General features: G+C 39.1%; 1 protein-coding gene across 2 annotated transcripts in view; it reads right to left on the bottom strand.

The window, feature by feature from the left end:
• PDK3 (pyruvate dehydrogenase kinase 3) overlaps positions 1 to 17,773 on the bottom strand; it is an 82,501-nt gene that overhangs the window by 18,494 nt on the left and 46,234 nt on the right. For both annotated transcript variants that reach the window (XM_005228353.4, NM_001101934.2), the window contains exons 6-8: positions 11,421 to 11,498; positions 2,991 to 3,067; positions 1,598 to 1,699 (exon numbers count right to left, since the gene is read on the bottom strand). In XM_005228353.4, coding sequence (XP_005228410.1) covers positions 1,598 to 1,699; positions 2,991 to 3,067; positions 11,421 to 11,498 — 257 coding nt within the window. The remainder of the gene's footprint in view (positions 1 to 1,597; positions 1,700 to 2,990; positions 3,068 to 11,420; positions 11,499 to 17,773) is intronic.

A 17,773-nucleotide genomic window follows, 5' to 3' on the forward strand; every position in this document is an offset into this window, starting at 1 on the left:
CTTAAAAGCTTTTGCACAACAAAGGAAACTATAAGCAAGGTGAAAAGACAGACTTCAGAATGGGAGAAAATAATAGCAAACGAAGCAACTGACAAAGAATTAATCTCAAAAATATACAAGCAACTCCTACAGCTCAATTCCAGAAAAATAAATGACCCAATCAAAAAATGGGCCAAAGAACTAAACAGACATTTCTCCCAAGAAGACATACAGATGGCTAACAAACACATGAAAAGATGCTCACCATCACTCATTATCAGAGAAATGCAAATCAAAACCACTATGAGGTACCATTTCATGCCAGTCAGAATGGCTGCTATCCAAAAGTCTACAAGCAATAAATGCTGGAGAGGGTGTGGAGAAAAGGGAACCCTCTTACACTGTTGGTGGGAATGCAAACTAGTACAGCCACTATGGAGAACAGTGTGGAGATTCCTTAAAAAACTGGAAATAGAACTGCCATACAACCAAGCAACCCACTGCTGGGCATACACACCGAGGAAACCACAATGGAAAGAGACACGTGTACCCCAATGTTCATCGCAGCACTGTTTATAATAGCCAGGACATGGACGCAACCTAGATGTCCATCAGCAGACCAATGGATAAGAAAGCTGTGGTACATATACACAACGGAATATTACTCAGCCATTAAAAATACATCTGAATCAGTTCTAATGAGGTAGATGCAACTGGAGCCTATTATACAGAGTGAAGTAAGCCAGAAAGAAAAACACCAATACAGTATACTAATGCATATATAAGCAATTTAGAAAGATGGTAATGATGACCCTATATGTGAGAATGCAAAAGAGACACAGATGTATATAACAGTCTTTTGGACTCTGTGGGAGAGGGAGAGGGTGGGATGATTTGGGAGAATGGCATTGAAACATGTATAATATCATATAAGAAACAAATCGCCAGTCCAGATTTGATGCAGGATACAGGATGCTTGGGGCTGGTGCACTGGGACAACCCAGAGAGATGGGATGGAGAAGGGAGGTGGGACGGGGGTTCAGGATGGAGAACACATGTAAACTCACATGTAAACACATGTAAATATGTATTGATTCATATCAATGTATGGGAAAAACCACAATACTATAAAGTAATTAGCCTCCAACTAAAATAAATAAATTAAAAAAAAACTACAATGAGGTTATTATCTCACACTAGTCAGAATGGCCATCATCAAACAATAAAAGTCCTATTGCACTGATGGTGAGAATGTAAATTGATACAGCCAGTATGGAGAACAGTATGAAGACTCCTTTAAAAAACTAGAAAATAAAACTACCATATGAACCAAAAATCCCACTGCTGGGCATATACCCTCAGAAAACCATAACAGAAAAAGACACATGTACCCTAATGTTGATAACGGCACTATTTACAATAGCCAGGACAGGGAAGCAACCTAGATGTCCATCGACAAAGAATGGATAAAGATGTGGTACATATATACAATGGAATATTACTCAGCCATAAAAAAGACACTCAAAGCCAGTTCTCTTTCCTTCCCTTTGATTCTTCAATGTCTACACACTATGAAACTAACTGATAATTCAAGAGTATGTACAAATAAAGCAGTTACCTTAATGGATAAGTCTTCTTTACCCAGAGTAACCAGGGTTTTAACAGCTGGGTAGCCCTCTTTTCTATCTTCATATAGTTCAACTGTTGCTCTCATTGAGTTCTGAAATCACAGAACCTTTTTTTTAGCATGACACCAATTCACAAACCACTACTTTAAAGAAACTAGCAAAAATTTACCAATAAACAACAATTCTTTTGTGGGGCAAATATTAGTTGGATTTCTATGGCACTTTTTTCTCCCTCTAAAGAACTTAACATGTGTTAAGATCTAGGAAAAATTTTCTGATGCTTTGTTTTTTCATCTCATTTCAGTCTCATCCACCATACTAAACGCTTATTTTTCTTTCCTTCCTTTTTTTCTTTTTGTTTTTGCTTTAGGGTATTTAAATTATTCAACTTTTAACCAAGAGGGATGTTTTTATCATGTGTAATGAGGCTGATTACACTGATACACTTTAAATTCGATTATCAGTCTGCATTTACAGAGCACTCTTCCTCTAAGGAAGGTGGAAAACCAGAGATGATTTTGGCTTCCCACAAAATAAATCATTTGGCTGGGGAAAAAAAAATCAAAGAAATGTCAAGTGAAAAGAAATTCTGAAAAAGCCACAGCTTTTGAAGAATAAGTTCACAATTGAATCCCCATCTCAACCTTAAGTGTCACATCAGTAACATTATAATTGGGGAGCAAATCAGCATAACTGATTTTTCTGGTGTTCAGTTTACGGTTTTACACATTGGAAGAAATGGAATTTTACTCAAATGCCTTGTGCTTGTAATACTGCTACTTATATGCCATTAGCTACCAGTTAATAAAAGCAACAGTTTAAGTTGTAGAGAGTCTATTTTTTTTTTCCCTATTGTTTACGTGTGTGGGGGGGGTCCTTTTTGGTCCAGCCCGTCCACATCTTTCCCCTCTGCCTCTGCCAGAGCTTCTGAATTTTCTAAAATGACTCAACTGTGTAAGGGTGTTAACATATCTTTCAGGACTGGAACAATTGCTAATGCATCAACATGGTTAACACTCAGAAGCATAAAAGAGGCATAAACGTGTTTTTATTTTGATCTGGCTACCACTAATCAAGCTTTTGCCAGGTTTGGAAATTAAAAAGCATCTCTAAGCTCATATCTAAAGAAAAAACAGTACGGATTTTACATAAAGTCATAATGGTACAACTAAGCTTCAAAATCAATATTCACGAAAACTACAGTGTACACAGCAATTTTTCATCTCAGTGTACAAATTATAAAACCCACAGGATATCAGAAATAGAATTTTTTAAATGGCTATGCAAAACCTTTTTCTTATGCTAATCTAATGAATCCATTATGCCCTGAATCAAAGTAATTTAAAATGAAGACTTCTTTCCATATTTTCAAATTCCACTTACCTTGAACAACTCAAAGAGCATGTGAAAGAGGTGTGAGGGCACATAAACTACCTGAATAGGTTTGTTTGGAGCTTTGGCTGAAAACAGAGACAAAACCGTCAATTAGTAAGGACCAAGACTAGAAGAAAGTCAAGAATGTTGTTGCATGCTTACTTCCAAGTACATAAAAAAGAATGCTACAAAAAGCTAATGGAGGATTCCAACTCTAAAAGCAGGATGAAATTCCACTCCTTCACTTACCAGCTGTATGATCTCAGGCAAATTTTTCTCTTTGGAACTTAAGTTGAGCAAAACTGGAATATCATTACCTATGTCTTAATGTTGAGCATTACATAAGGGCACCCAAACATCCCCTGCATGGTGCATGCTTAGTCACTCAGTTGTGTTTGACTCTTTGCAACCCTATGGGGTGTAGCTGGCCAGGTTCCTCTGTCCATGGGATTTCCCAAGCAAGAATACTGGAGTGGGTTGCCATGTCCTCCTCCAGGGTATCTTCCCAACCCAAGGATTGAACCTGCAGTTCCTGTGTCTCCTGCATTGGCAGGCAGATTCTTTATCACTGAGCCGCCATGGAAGCCCTCAAGTATCTCTTGGTATTTCTCAAAATGGGGGCTACCCTCCACCACCACCAGTGACCCTGGTGGTCAACCAGGGGGAGGTGAAACCACAGAGCAAAGGGGGCACATCCTCTTGGAGAAACGGACGAAATAGGAACATTAAGTTCTGTTAAAACTATGACAAACAAGGCATGCTGCCAGCAGCTAGCAGACCAAGCACCAGAGACCTACAGTCCTTTCGCCTTGTATCAGAGACGTTCTGAGGAAAATCTGTGAAACCCCGAGTCCCAGCATAGGCTTGAGAGTAGATACTGGACAACTTGGGCTTTCCTCCTCCTCACGATCCGGAATCATTAAGAGATGGACACTGCGTAAACTTTCTCAAGTAGAAATGTTATGATTTCAACTTAACTACTTCCTCTACTAAAGCAAGTAATTAACAGTAATATAAAGGAGAGTGAGCATTTGTTTCCATGTGCAGTTTACAAAGAGCTTGAAAATACATTACTCAACTGAACCCTCTTGACAAGAGAGAAGTTGAGAAGTGCTTCCTTTATATGAAAAGGTGAAAGTTCTCTACTTAATAAGGAAAGGGGAAAAAGAAATCTGTGCTATAATAGTTTTGCTGTCACACCTCAAATTGCAAAAGCATCACATGGCTGTAGAGTATGTATATACTTAGTTAAATGTACTCTGTACATTTCTACATTTTGAGAAAGAGCAACCACATTCACATAACTTACATTGTAGTATATTGATATAACTTTTATTATCAGTTACTGTTGTTAATCTCTTTCTGTGCCTAATTTTAAGTTAAATTTTATTATAGGTATGGATGTCTAGAAAAAAACAAAGTATATAAACAGGGTTTGGTACCATCTGTGGCTTCAGGCATCCACTGAGGGTCTTGGAATGTATCCCCTGTGGAAAAGGTAGGACTACTAATGATTTTTTTAATTTTTAAAAGAAGAAAAGTAAAAGTTGCTGTACCCTCTTCCCATCAGTCTGCACACACAGGCAGCTTTAATACTACGTATGCTTCAGTCTTTCAGTTCCTGTTTTTTCCATTCTATTCTGTAACCCTAATGAACTCTTAGGTACTTTGTCTACAGGCTCTTTTTAAAAAGCTGTAATTAGAAAAGATGCAAGCACCCCTATGTTCACAGCAGCCAAGAAATGGAAATAACCTAAATGTCCATGAACAGATAATGAAGATGTAGTACATATATCCAATGGAATGCTATTCAGCCATAAAAAAGAAGGCAACAATGCCATTTGCCACAACATGGACGCAACTAGATATTATCATGCTAAGTGAAGTCAGAGAAAGACAAGCATCATGATATCACTGATTTGTGGACTCTCAAAAATGATATCAATGAACTTACTTACAAAACAGAAATAGACTCACAGACATAAAAAAGAAACTTATGATATATGCAATATGGAAAATAAAAAAGCAAATTTATGATTACCAAAGGGGAAAGTGGGTAAGGAGGGATAAATCAGGAGTTTGGGATTAACATATACACACTACTATATATAAAGCAGATAACCAACAAGTATACTCTACAGCACAGGGAGGTGCACTCAATATTTTGTAATAAGCTATAATGGAAAATAATCTGAAAAAGAATATACACACATATATAATAGAATCACTTGAAACTCATACAACATCAACTGTTTCAATAAAAATTAAAAAATAAAATAAAGTGGGTTTCCTGTAAAAAGTATATATGTTGGTAACATAACCAGGTAAATATTGCTCACTTCAGCATGGCCACAGGAACGTACCAGAATGACGGTTCCTTCCTTGTAAGTCTAATGTGTCGAGTTATGCATCACTGGAAGGAGAATGTTCTCAGGCTTAAGATGAAATGGATTCACTTTATCCACCTCCAACAGCTCAAAATCATGATACCTTTTTAGGCTGCCAAATGTTTGGACCATGTATTTCTGAGACAGTTTGATCTATTTCCTAGAGTTTCGAACTCCTCCTCCTCTTGGGTAACTGGACAAGAGATGTAATAGAGTGCTATCCAAACATGCTGCACAGCCATCACTTCAACTGTTTTTGACTGAAGTTCTAGAATGTTGTCTGCATTTGAAATCACCTTCTTTTGGCATTTAGAAAAGCAAGAGGGTCTTCTGATCAGGACAATGCAGCTGAGAAGTTCAATGCCGGTCAGGTTTTCATTCATGCTGCTGGTATTTTGCCCAAAGTCTGATCTACATTGGTTGTAATAGTCTTGTTGAAGAATGAGGAACTGGATTATTCATTTGAGGGAGCTGGTGTTGACTTCCCCTGGCAGCTCTCCCCTAAGCGGGAAGGCTGACGTGAAGCTCTGAGTGCCTGGTCAAGACTTTTCCACTGGCTTTAGGATGAGCAGGACAGCCAGCCAGCCTCTGACTGGAGGGACCCCCAAATGTTTGAAAGGAGAGGGCTTTACTTTAGGAAAAGTTACACGAACAGCCCTAGTTTTTCCCAGGTTGTTCTGGAAGAAACTATTTTCATTGTTTGCCCCAGGGAAAATGCTAGTGGCTGTCAGCAGGAGAGCAGAGCCAGAGTCAAGCTGCTCCCAGTACCCATCCTTACCCCACCTTAGACAGTTCTCCATTTATCCCATCTTCTGATGTCCCAATCTAGTCCTTGGCCCCTCCCAGCTCTGCCCCCAGCACCCCTCCAGGATCATCCAGTGCCATTTCTGCCGCAGCCTTCTCCTTTGTGGCTTCTTCTGTTCTGTCCCGTCAATCAGCCAGTGTGCTTCCGCCTGGTTACTCTTTGGCTGGAGGTGGGATCAAGGACCGACTGATGAGTCCCCCTGGGTTCTCAGCTGTTTCTGTTTGTATTCCCTGTGGTCTTTTTAATGGAGCCCCAGGAACACGCTGAATGCTTGGTCCCTCTTGTACCAGAAGGCATGATTAGTTATATAAACAGTCTTCTGAGATCAACCTCTTCAGTTCAAATCTCAGGGAAATTAAGGTACCTTTGATAGCTTTTTTTTCAACCATCATTCTGTAGGAGCCATCTGAGGGCTTGCTCAATTACTTGTACTTTTCTTCAAGAACATCATAGTTTAGATATCTTTCCTTTTTTTTAAACCATGTCAAGTGTTTTGGTCCATAGCTCTTCCCTAATACTGGGCCTAGCCAGGGGCTTGACAGAGTGGACCCTTAATAGATGTTTGCTGGCTTTCTAAAATAAGGCATAAATGGAATATGAATTTTCATCTAAGGGTGCATTTCTAAAAGTCAATAGAAAAAGTGGCCCAGATTTTTCATGCTCAGGACTCAAGAAATAATGAAGTCTCTATTTGTATAGTCACTGCTCCAAACATCATTAGTTGAAAAGACATTTAATAAATGCCAACAGAACTCTATTTTGGATATAAAGAATTTAATTTTCAGATAGTTCTCCTATAAGAATGAAAAAAAAAAAGGAGACCAAGCAGAAAAAATAAGAGAAACTTGATCTGTGATTGGTTGAACTCGTGGATGCAGAAGCATTGGATATAGAGGGCTGACTGTACTATGCCAATTCATATAAAAGACTTGAGCATCCATAGATTTAGGAATTTACAGGCAGTTGGGGAGAGGTCCTCGAACCAATCCTCTGCAGACACCAAGGGAGGGGTATATAATAATAGGAATTCAATGCATTTGGGTCTCCAGCATTCCATTTCTATAATGGGCACAATACAAGGATGGGAATGGGGGGAAGGGATAGTGAGGGATGCACATGTACACACAGCTATACTTAAAATGGATAACCAACAAGGACTTACTCTCTACCACAGGGAACTTTGCTCAACATTATGTGGAAGCCTTGATGAGAGGGGAGTTTGGGAGAGAACAGATGCATGTATATGTATGGCTGAGTCCCTTTGCTGTTCACCTAAAACTATCACAACATTGTTAATCAGCTATATTCCAACATAAAATTTAAAAGTTTTAAAGAAAATAAATAAAATTATTTCTCATATCTCACTGGGTTAATGTAAGGATTAAACGAAATAACAGTGATAAACTAGTTTACCCAGAGCCTGCCACACAGTAAGCCATCAATTAATAAATGTTGGCTTTTACCATTACTAAAAAATTAACCTCAACAGTGTCAACACAGCTACAGTAAGGGCTTTTTCAATTCTCGAGCAGAAGCACCTAACTAAAAATATCCACAGAAGTATCCAATATGAGGAAACTAGGCATAGGTCACAGATCCCAGGATAGATGCATACTTTTTCTATGAACCCTCTTATAACAAAATACACATAGTATGAACAGAAATTTTTACTTTTCCAACAAAACCTAAAGCTATGAATCAACCTCTTGACAAGAAAGACTAATCTAGAAAAGGTGAAAAAAATGCCAGTGTGGTAACCAGAAGTTTTATCTTTCTTGACTTCCAGTAGCCAGCCTTTATTACATTTCTAGCACATGCTTATGCTCTATTTGAGGACTTAGAAAATTTATCCTTCCATCACCTCACAAGGAGAGCTCACAGCTGAGGGTCAGAGGTGAAGTGACTTGTCTCCTAAGTGTCAGGATACAGATTTCCACCCCCTGAGCTGGCTACAAACTTCATGTCTTTCAGCCATGTTGCTTTACCATGGGAATGCAAAAAAAGGTAAGTAAAAAGGTTTACTTACTTCATGTTTTGGCAGTTGCCAAAAGAGAAAGAGAACATGGAAATGAGAAAAAGCACAGTGGGATAGCCACCTGTCTTTGGAGCAACCACATGGGTTGCTGTGGGTAACTAACCAGTAATATTTGAAACCTGATGTAAGGTAAGTAAAATTCTGTTATTTTTAATGTTTCTTGAAATGTATTACTAAAAGAAAAAAAAAAGGAAGATTACTACAGCTAGCCCCCCATATATAAAATGCTAGTGATGACTGTAAATACTGATGGTGTTCACACACTATGTTCTGCATAAGCCTATTTACTCCTTTCTCAGGGGGCTGCCGTGGGCAAGAAAAAAAATCAAACAGTCAGAAAATGAGATGAGGGGTCAATCTAACAGAACTTAACATTCTCAGGTAGCAACAAATTGTTCTTTGAGCGTTAATGGCCGCCTTACTCCTCTGAAGTGCAGAGCAGAGGGCAGTGAGTGCCATCACTGACGGCTGGTTGTTCGAGGGACCCGGTGGACCCAGCAGGGCTGGAAAATGGGAGCGTCCTGAAGAAGGTGCTATGCTAGTTCACACGGGCTCTGAAAATGAATCCACAGACTCTGGATCTGATTCATAGCTGGGAAAGAGTCTGCTACAAAGCCCCAGTGTCTGCTTAAGGTATTCATGACTGACCTCTGACCTGCTGTCTCTATGATGAAGCTTGTGAGAGCTCCAATGCAGTCCTGAACTGCACTCGCAAAGAGTTTTGGCATTCAAGAAATAACAAGTAGAAATCCTAACTACACCACCCAAAGCCACAGGAAACTAGAGGCTACCTGTAACCACCAGCATTCATTTCTCTTAGTGATGGCAGAAGGGGCTTCAAAAATCACGCATAAGATGGTGCCAAAAACGCTTGGAAAGCTTCTCTTTTGCTGGGGTGGACTGCCCAGAGAGACAGGGAAGGAATGCGCTGACCTGGTTGGCACCAGGTATCAGCAAGACCAAGCGAGTGAGGCTGCCACTCATGCCAAAGAGCAATTAATTACTACCAGTGAGTGCGAGTTGCACGTCTGATGAACAGAAATCTGGACGGTGAGGTCAGGTTCCCCCTAGCCAGTAGGGAGAAATAAAGCTGCTTCTCAGAAATACTCGAGCAAAATCTACTTGGTCCTAGAGGTATATTTCGGTAAAATAGGGGTGCAACTCTTTTCAGAGAACCCAACAGACTTTTCAAGCAGCTTTGATTCTCTGTCTCCCAGTAGAATATTGGGGCAGGAGTCCTGTCATGGCAGCCTGAAGTCTTCACATTCTGAACTCATTTTAAGAGAAATAGATTTTTGGAATATTTTTGAGGGAATGTGGTTTATCTTTAATGCATAGCCTAAGAACCCATACCCTAAGACTCAGTCACTCTGCTTCTAAGAATGTAACCAACAGAAATACCTCCATACATTCATATGTTTTCCCACCCTCCAAATACACACCCACCCACCCACACACATACCCCTTCATACCCCATCAGATGGAACATGGGAAAATTAGAAATCTTAGATGCGCATCCAATGGAAAAATGATTACATAAATTAAGATAATCTACACCATGGACAATCTCTAGAAGACAGAAATACATGCCAAGATCTTTAAGGTGAAGTGAAATACATAAGTTAAAGAACATGTATGGTTTTAGACTCATTTATGTAAAAAACAAAACTGTATGGGAGACAGTAGTGGGGACTTTTACTTATTCTACATTTATGCTTGTATTTTTATGATAAGCATGTCTCTTTCATAACTTACAATAAAAAAGTAACATGTAAATATAGTTTCATACAACTAATAGAAAAATCAGCTAAAATGCCACTATTCAGGGAGCTGCTATTTGTATTATGGTGGTAATAAATCCTTTGACATATTATCCAATGAACCTGCACAATAGCAAACTTTTATAGCCTATGTTTACAACTTTTCTCAAATATTAAATATTCTGTAAAGCATTATTCTGAATGGCTGCATAGTATTCTATCTTATGGGTATGCCTGGCACCCCACTCCAGTACTCTTGCCTGGAAAATCCCATGGATGGAGGAGCCTGGTAGGCTGCAGTCCATGGGGTCGTGAAGAGTCGGACACGACTGAGCGACTTCACTTTCACTTTTCACTTTCATGCATTGGAGAAGGAAATGGCAACCCACTCCAGTGTTCTTGCCTGGAGAATCCCAGGGACAGGGGAGCCTGGTGGGCTGCCGTCTATGGGGTCACACAGAGTCGGACACGACTGAAGTGACTTAGCAGTAGCACGGTGGAAAACTTGGGTTGTTTTCTAATTTTTCTGTATAAGAAAACCACTGTGGGGTTTCCCTGGTGGCTCAGTGGTAAAGAATCCACCTGTCAGTGCAGGAGACACGGGTTCGATCCCTGGTGCAGGAAGCTCCCACATGCCACGGAGCAACTAAGCCCATGCACCGCAACTACTGAGCCTGCCCTCTAGAGTCCGAGAGCTGTAACCACCAAAGCCCCCGTGCCCCAGAAGCCACTGCAGTAGAAGCCCATACATCACAACTAGAGACTAGCCTCCACTCACAACTAGAGAAACCCAGGCAGCAAAGAAGACCCAGTGCAACCATAAATAAATAAATAAAATTATTTTTTTTAAACCCACTGAGATCATCATTCTTATACACAGATCTGTGCGATCTCTATGTTCTTATAATAAATTTTCTGAAGTTTATTTACTGGATCAAAGAATATAACCATTATTAATTTAATGTACTAGGCAAAGAGACAGAACACTGTTAGCCTTTTGTTAAAGAAAGGCTGTACCAATTTAAACTTACACCAGGAATATGTAAGTGTTGGGGAAAGGTATTTTTCTGGGCATCAATTCAAAGCATTAAAATGTTTTAATCACTGCCATTTTGAAAGGCAAAAATAGCATTTGTTTTCCTTTGTTCCTTTTTGATTATTAAAGTTAAACACCCTCCCATTGTTTAATGACTGTTGGCATCTGTTGTTTTGAGAACTGTCTGTTTATGTCTTTGTGCATCTTCTACCTTGATTACTTCTGTTCCAAAACCTGGGGGTTCTCATAGATTACTGTATAAAAACTCGTTGACCAAAGACACAGAAAGGGTTTTAAGAACACATAAAAGATGAAAAAACAACACAATTTGAGGATCTCAGTGAAATATAGCTCAGGTAGAGTCAGTTTTTTAGTCAGCTCATTTGTATCTAAGGTTAAAATTATTTTTCTTTTACCATTGAATTCTTCAACTTCCAGCTCTGGAGCTACCAGATAATACTGTTCACAAAGCATCTTGGCGGTTTCATACGCATCTGCAAAGAGAGAAAAAAAAGTCTAGCTGATGCACTAATACCATGGACTCAGACAGATAGGCTTAATAAACAAGGACAATGTGTAACCTGACACATTTAGAGTTAATCACCTACTGCCTTTAAAAAATAACCTGACACATTTAGAGTTAATCACCTACTGCCTTTAAAAAATAGCCTTTTTTGGCTATAAAAAAAGAATTACAGTAACTGAACCAAAATTCCTCTTTTAATGACCACAAGAATATAAAAATGCTATATTAATGACCACAATGTGCTATGCTGTGCTTAGCTGTGTCCAAGTCTGCAACCCCATGGACTATAGCCCATCAGGCTCCTCTGTCCATGGTGATTCTCCAGGCAAGAATACTGGAGTGGATTGCCATGCCTTCCTCCAGGGGAATCTTCCCAATCCAGGGATTCAACCCAGGTCTCCCAATGACAACATAAGCCAGCTCTATACAAAACAAACTTTTAAATATTCCTGCAAGGCATTTTTCATGATAATCTATAAATTCAAGACTGTATTTCTGACCAGTCTGCAACCTGACTAAACTGTACCAAAAAGATATTTGTTGCAATTTCAAAAATAGTAAGGCCAATTCTCTTAAGATCTTCCAATTCTTTGTAAGTGAAACACCAATATGTATTTTCTAAATGAACGGATTTCCATGAGCCACACAATTTAAGCTACTGGAGATACTACTCTTGCTTTAAAATGTCCTTTAAATCACCTACACTTCAATAAAATATTTTTTTTATGTCCTTTAGGTAGTTAAAGGTAACAGGTTGTGCTATGCTTAGTCACTCAGTTATGTCCAACTGTTTGTGACCCCATGGACTGTAGCCCTCCAGACTAGAATCCATGGGGATTCACCAGGCAAGAATACTGGAGTGGGTTGTCATGACCTCCTCCAAGGGATCTTCCCAACCCAGGGATCGAATCCAGGTCTCTCACATTGCAGGCGGATTCTTTACCAGCTGAGCTACCAGGGAAGCCCAGGCAACAGATTGGGGCTGTTATTTTTTCAAAATCTGAGGATTAATAGTTTGCTTTTGAAAGAAAAAACAAAGGGTTAGAAAATCAGAGCCATGAAGGTCGAATGGAAGAGAGAAATCAGGAAGTTACAACCCAAAGATGGGAACAAATTCAGAAAGCTACAGTGAATTGTTTTACACTGCATGTGTGCCTTTTCTCTTCAACTGTAAGCAATCTGAGGTCAGGGTTTGTACTGGTTTTGTAACTCACATAGAACTCATGCCATGACTGTTAGATAGTCAACAAATATTCCTTGACTTGATCAATTGTGGGCTTCCCTGATAGCTCAGTTGGTAAAGAATCCGCCTGCAACGCAGGAGACCTCGGTTTGATTCCTGGGTTGGGAAGATCCCCTGGAGAAGGGAAAGGCTACCCACTCAAGTATTCTGGCCTAGAGAATTCCATGGACTGTATAGTCCATGGGATCATAAAGAGTTGGACATGACTGAGTGACTTTCACTTTCACTTAATCAACTGTAAGCCTTTTGATAATTTATTTTTTTAACAAACAGGCTTACTGAGATATAATTCTCATACAAGTTACCCATTGCAAGTGCACATACACTTCAATGATTTTTAGTTTACTTGCAAAGTTGTGCATCCATGACCGCAATTAATTTTACGCTTCCAATTCCCCCAAAGGAAACTCCATAACCATGAACAGTCATTACCCCACTCCCATCCAGCCCCAGGTAATCACTAACCTACTTTTTGTCTCTACAGATTTTCCTATTCTGGACATTTCATATAAATGAAATCATAGAATATATGGCCTTTTGTGACTGTTTTCTTTCACTTAGCATAAAGTTTTCAAGAGTCACCGATGTTGGAGCATGCATCGGTAGTTAGCTTCTTTTTATCACTGAATTACTATTGCACTGTGCAGATATATCACATTCTGTCTATTCATTTATCCATTGACAGACATTTGGATTGTTTCCACTGTTGGGGTATTACATGTGGACATTCACATGTGCATTCACACTGCTATGAACATTCATGTGCAAGTTATTTTGGTGAAGATTTATTTTCATTTCCCTTGGGTATATACCTAGGAGAGAAAAACTGCTTGATCATCCAGCAGCTTTATGTTTAAATGTCTGAAGAACAGTCAGAGTGTCTTCCAAAGTAAGGAGATTTTTTTTAAAGTTCCATCTTTATCATTTCTAAAGATCAGATATTCAAATTGCTTTAAAATGCTTCGTGGTCACATTTGCAATGTCCTCCACCGGCTATCAGCTCTTTGGAGACAGGCTCACATTTCTTTTCAACTCTTCACATCAGTACTGTGCATAGAGGAGCCACATTCAAGATTCAAGAAGGAAGAGGAAAAGATGGAAGGAAGAAAGGGGGGGGAAATAAGCCTGACAGAAATTAAGCATATAAAAAATTGACAATGTCAACCTAAAACAATACAAAAGATAAAATTAGGGTATGTTCAGACTGTAAGTTTTGGTTCATTTACCTCCTATTACTACTAAACTTCAATTTTGCCTAATATTTGACTTTAGAGTAAAAATTCTTACTTTATTAAACTTTTAGAATTAAACCACTATAAAGAACCACAGAAAGAGACATCAGAATCTCTTTGACAAGATGAAATAACGAGGGCTAGCCAAAAGAAACATTAGCCAGAGGAGAAAGAAATTTAAAAAGAGTTCATCAGTGTAAAAACAGACATTAAAGTAGGACTGGATTTAAACCTTAATGAAGAAGAGGATAATTTAGAATTATATTAAGTTCCCAAGTTTTTTCGTAGGGTATAATAAAACTCATCAAATATCTCTAAAGTTCTTTTGAAATAAGAAAAGAAATCCAGACATACTCTTTGGGCTGTGGCTATACCACCAAACAAGGCTACATCTCCACCTAGTGACACGACAGCACAAAGCTGACCAAGAGCTTCCAACACTTAACCAATAAGTACCAAAATCATAAAGTGATGCTTTGTGATCCATATGCAACGCCAATACATCTCCACAAAACCACTCCAAGTATATAACACCATAACTGCTCTTCCATTCACTACAAAACAGGAAATGAGTCCAACTCCGCTAAAATGTGCTAGCTCTTCATGACATTAGCTTGCCCAGTAGCATGAGATTATAACAGCATTTTTTTTTTTTAATTTGATACAAACATAACATGTGGAAGATGGTACAGTCCAGATAGACGCAGCCAACTTCTGAAACTCAAAGACCCACCATGATTCCTAAAACCACATGTGAACAAGGATTTTTCAAGCATTTCCACAAATCACAGTGCATCAGTGCTGTAATTAGGAACTGCATCATGATCCTTGAGAAACTCAAGAAGACTCACATGTACCATCAGCCAGCCAGAAGTATTTTGGGGGCAGTAATGGCAAAATCTGTATTTGCATGCATCCTTACAAATTCCCATGGCTCTCTTAAATAGAACAACCCCACCCATATGAAAATTCTCCAGGTTCAATCAGTTATAATGATCAGAGACGTTCTTTCTGGTCAGATGGGGAACTAGTGCCCTAGAGGGGTCCCCAAAACTGCATGTGCAGAATTCATTAGCAAGTTCACAGGTAAAATGAACCCCTGGAGATTCTGATGCAGCAGCTCTGTGTAGCCTAGGAATCTGTGGTTTAAAACAATAAAAAAACTTATTTAGCAAGTAATTCTGAAAAGAGAAGCTAGATTTGGGGACTACTGGCCGAGAAAGTCAATGCTGGGTCATGCTAATCCTGTCACTGTCACTCGTAGGATATGAGTGATCATGGGCGCTGGCAAGTATGACAGCATATATATACTCAAATAGGACACTTCTGTTCAGGTAAAATAACATAAAAATGAAAAAGTTTTTAAAAATCACCAACATTACAACCAAACTTCAACTACTGGCTTAAAAATTCATTTCCTTTATATCTAGAGTAAAACGCAAATTCTACTAATAAGCTTTCTAATAAAACTTTCATATTTCTTAAGTAGAAACCAAAACTCTCAAACACAATAATTTATCAAATTACTTTTATACACTGAGTTGGCTAAAAAGTTCTTCTGAGCTTTTCGTACCATCTTGCAATAATACCCAAATAAACATTTTGGCCAACCCAATATTTGAGCCACCAATCTTTTTTTTCCTTTACTTTTTATTTTATTATTAAAAAAAAATTCAATCTTTTTAAGACGTTTTTTCTTTACCATCAATCTTTAAAAGGAAGTATTAGGAAATGATTATTACTGCCACTGAACACGTCATTTTCATTAAGAACCTGTTTTCAAGAGAAATAGAGTACTGATGATAAAGTAACTAACAAAACTGCACGTGTAGCACATTTCTACTTCCCCAAGGAAGAGTACCCTAAATGTTAACACACAGATTAAAATTAAAAAAGACTGAGTCATTAAGAGTACAGGGAAGGTTCACATAGCAACAAGCACAACAGATCTACTATAGCCAGGAATCCTGCATTAGATGTTAAGAAAAGCACAAAGGAATATTTAATACTGTATGGATGTTATGTTATTCAGTTCAGTCGCTCAGTCATGTCCGACTCTCTGTGAACCCATGAACCACAGCACGCCAGGCCTCCCTGTCCATCACCAACTCTCGGAGTCCACCCAAACCCATGTCCATTGAGTCCGTGATGCCATCCAACCAACTCATCCTCTGTCATCCCCTTCTCCTCCTGCCCTCAATCTTTCCCAGCATCAAGGTCTTTTCAGATGAGTCAGTACTTTGCATCAGGTGGCCACAGTATTGGAGTTTCAGCTTCAACATCAGTCCTTCCAATGAACACCCAGGACTGACCTCCTTTAGAATGGACTGGTTGGATCTCCTTGCAGTCCAAGGGACTCTCAAGAGTCTCCTCCAACACCACAGTTCAAAAGCATCAGTTCTTTGGCACTCAGCTCTCTTCACAGTCCAACTCTCACATCCATACATGACCACTGGAAAAACCATAGCCTCGACTAGATGGACCTTTGTTGACAAAGTAATATTTCTGCTTTTTAATATGCTGTCTAAGTTGGTCATAACTTTCCAAAGAGTAAGCGTCTTTTAATTTCATGGCTGCAATTACCATCTGCAGTGATTTTGGAGCCCAAAAAAATAAAGTCTGACACTGTTTCCACTGTTTCCCCATCTATTTGCCATAAAATGATGGGACTGGATGCCATGATCTTAGTTTTCTAAATGTTGAGCTTTAAGCCAACTTTTTCACTCTCCTCTTTCACTTTCATCAAGAGGCTCTTTAGTTCTTGTTCACTTTCTGCCATAAGGGTGGTGTCATCTGCATATCTGAGGTTATTGATATTTCTCCAGGCAATCTTGATTCCAGCTTGTGCTTCCTCCAGTCCAGTGTTTCTCATGACGTACTCTGCATATAAGTTAAATAAGCAGGGTGACAATATACAGCCTTGACATACTCCTTTTCCTATTTGGAACCAGTCTGTTGCTCCATGTCCAGTTCTAACTGTTGCTTCCTGATCTGCATATAGGTTTCTCAAGAGGCAGGTCAGGTGGTCTGGTATGCCCATCTCTTTCAGAATTTTCCACAGTTTATTGTGATCTATATAGTCAAAGGTTTTGGCGTAATAAATAAAGCAGAAATAGATGTTTTTCTGGAACTCTCTTGCTTTTTTGATGATCCAGTGGATGTTCGCAATTTGATCTCTGGTTCCTCTGCCTTTTCTAAATCCAGCTCGAACATCTGGAAGTTCTTGACTGACATATTGTTGAAGCCTGGCTTGGATAATTTTGAGCATTACTTTACTAGTGTGTGAGATGAGTGCAACTGTGTGGTAGTTTGAACATTCTTTGGCATTGCCTTTCTTAGGGACTGGAATGAAACCTGACCTTTTCCAGTTTTGTGGCTACTGCTAAGTTTTCCAAACTTGCTGTCATACTGAGTGCACCACCTTTACAGCATCATCTTTTAGGATTTGAAATAACTCAACTGGAATTCCATCACCTCCACTAGCTTTGTTCATAGTGATGCTTCCTAAGGCCCACCTGACTTCATATTCCAGGATGTCTGGCTCTAGGTGAGTGTGAGTGATCACACCATCATGATTATCTGGGTCGTAAAGATCTTTTTGGTAATGTTATGTTATTAGATGTTATCATTAGAAGACTTTCCTATTCAAAATTCACCAGAGAACCCTGTTATCCATATTAGTCTCTATCCCAAACACGTGCCATTGTCTGTTTACAAATATCAGAGTCTGGACAAGGATGAATCTGAGTGAACGCTGAAAAAACAAAT

The sequence above is a fragment of the Bos taurus genome, chromosome X (assembly GCF_002263795.3).
Source record: "Bos taurus isolate L1 Dominette 01449 registration number 42190680 breed Hereford chromosome X, ARS-UCD2.0, whole genome shotgun sequence".
In the NCBI taxonomy this organism is placed as follows: domain Eukaryota; kingdom Metazoa; phylum Chordata; class Mammalia; order Artiodactyla; family Bovidae; genus Bos; species Bos taurus.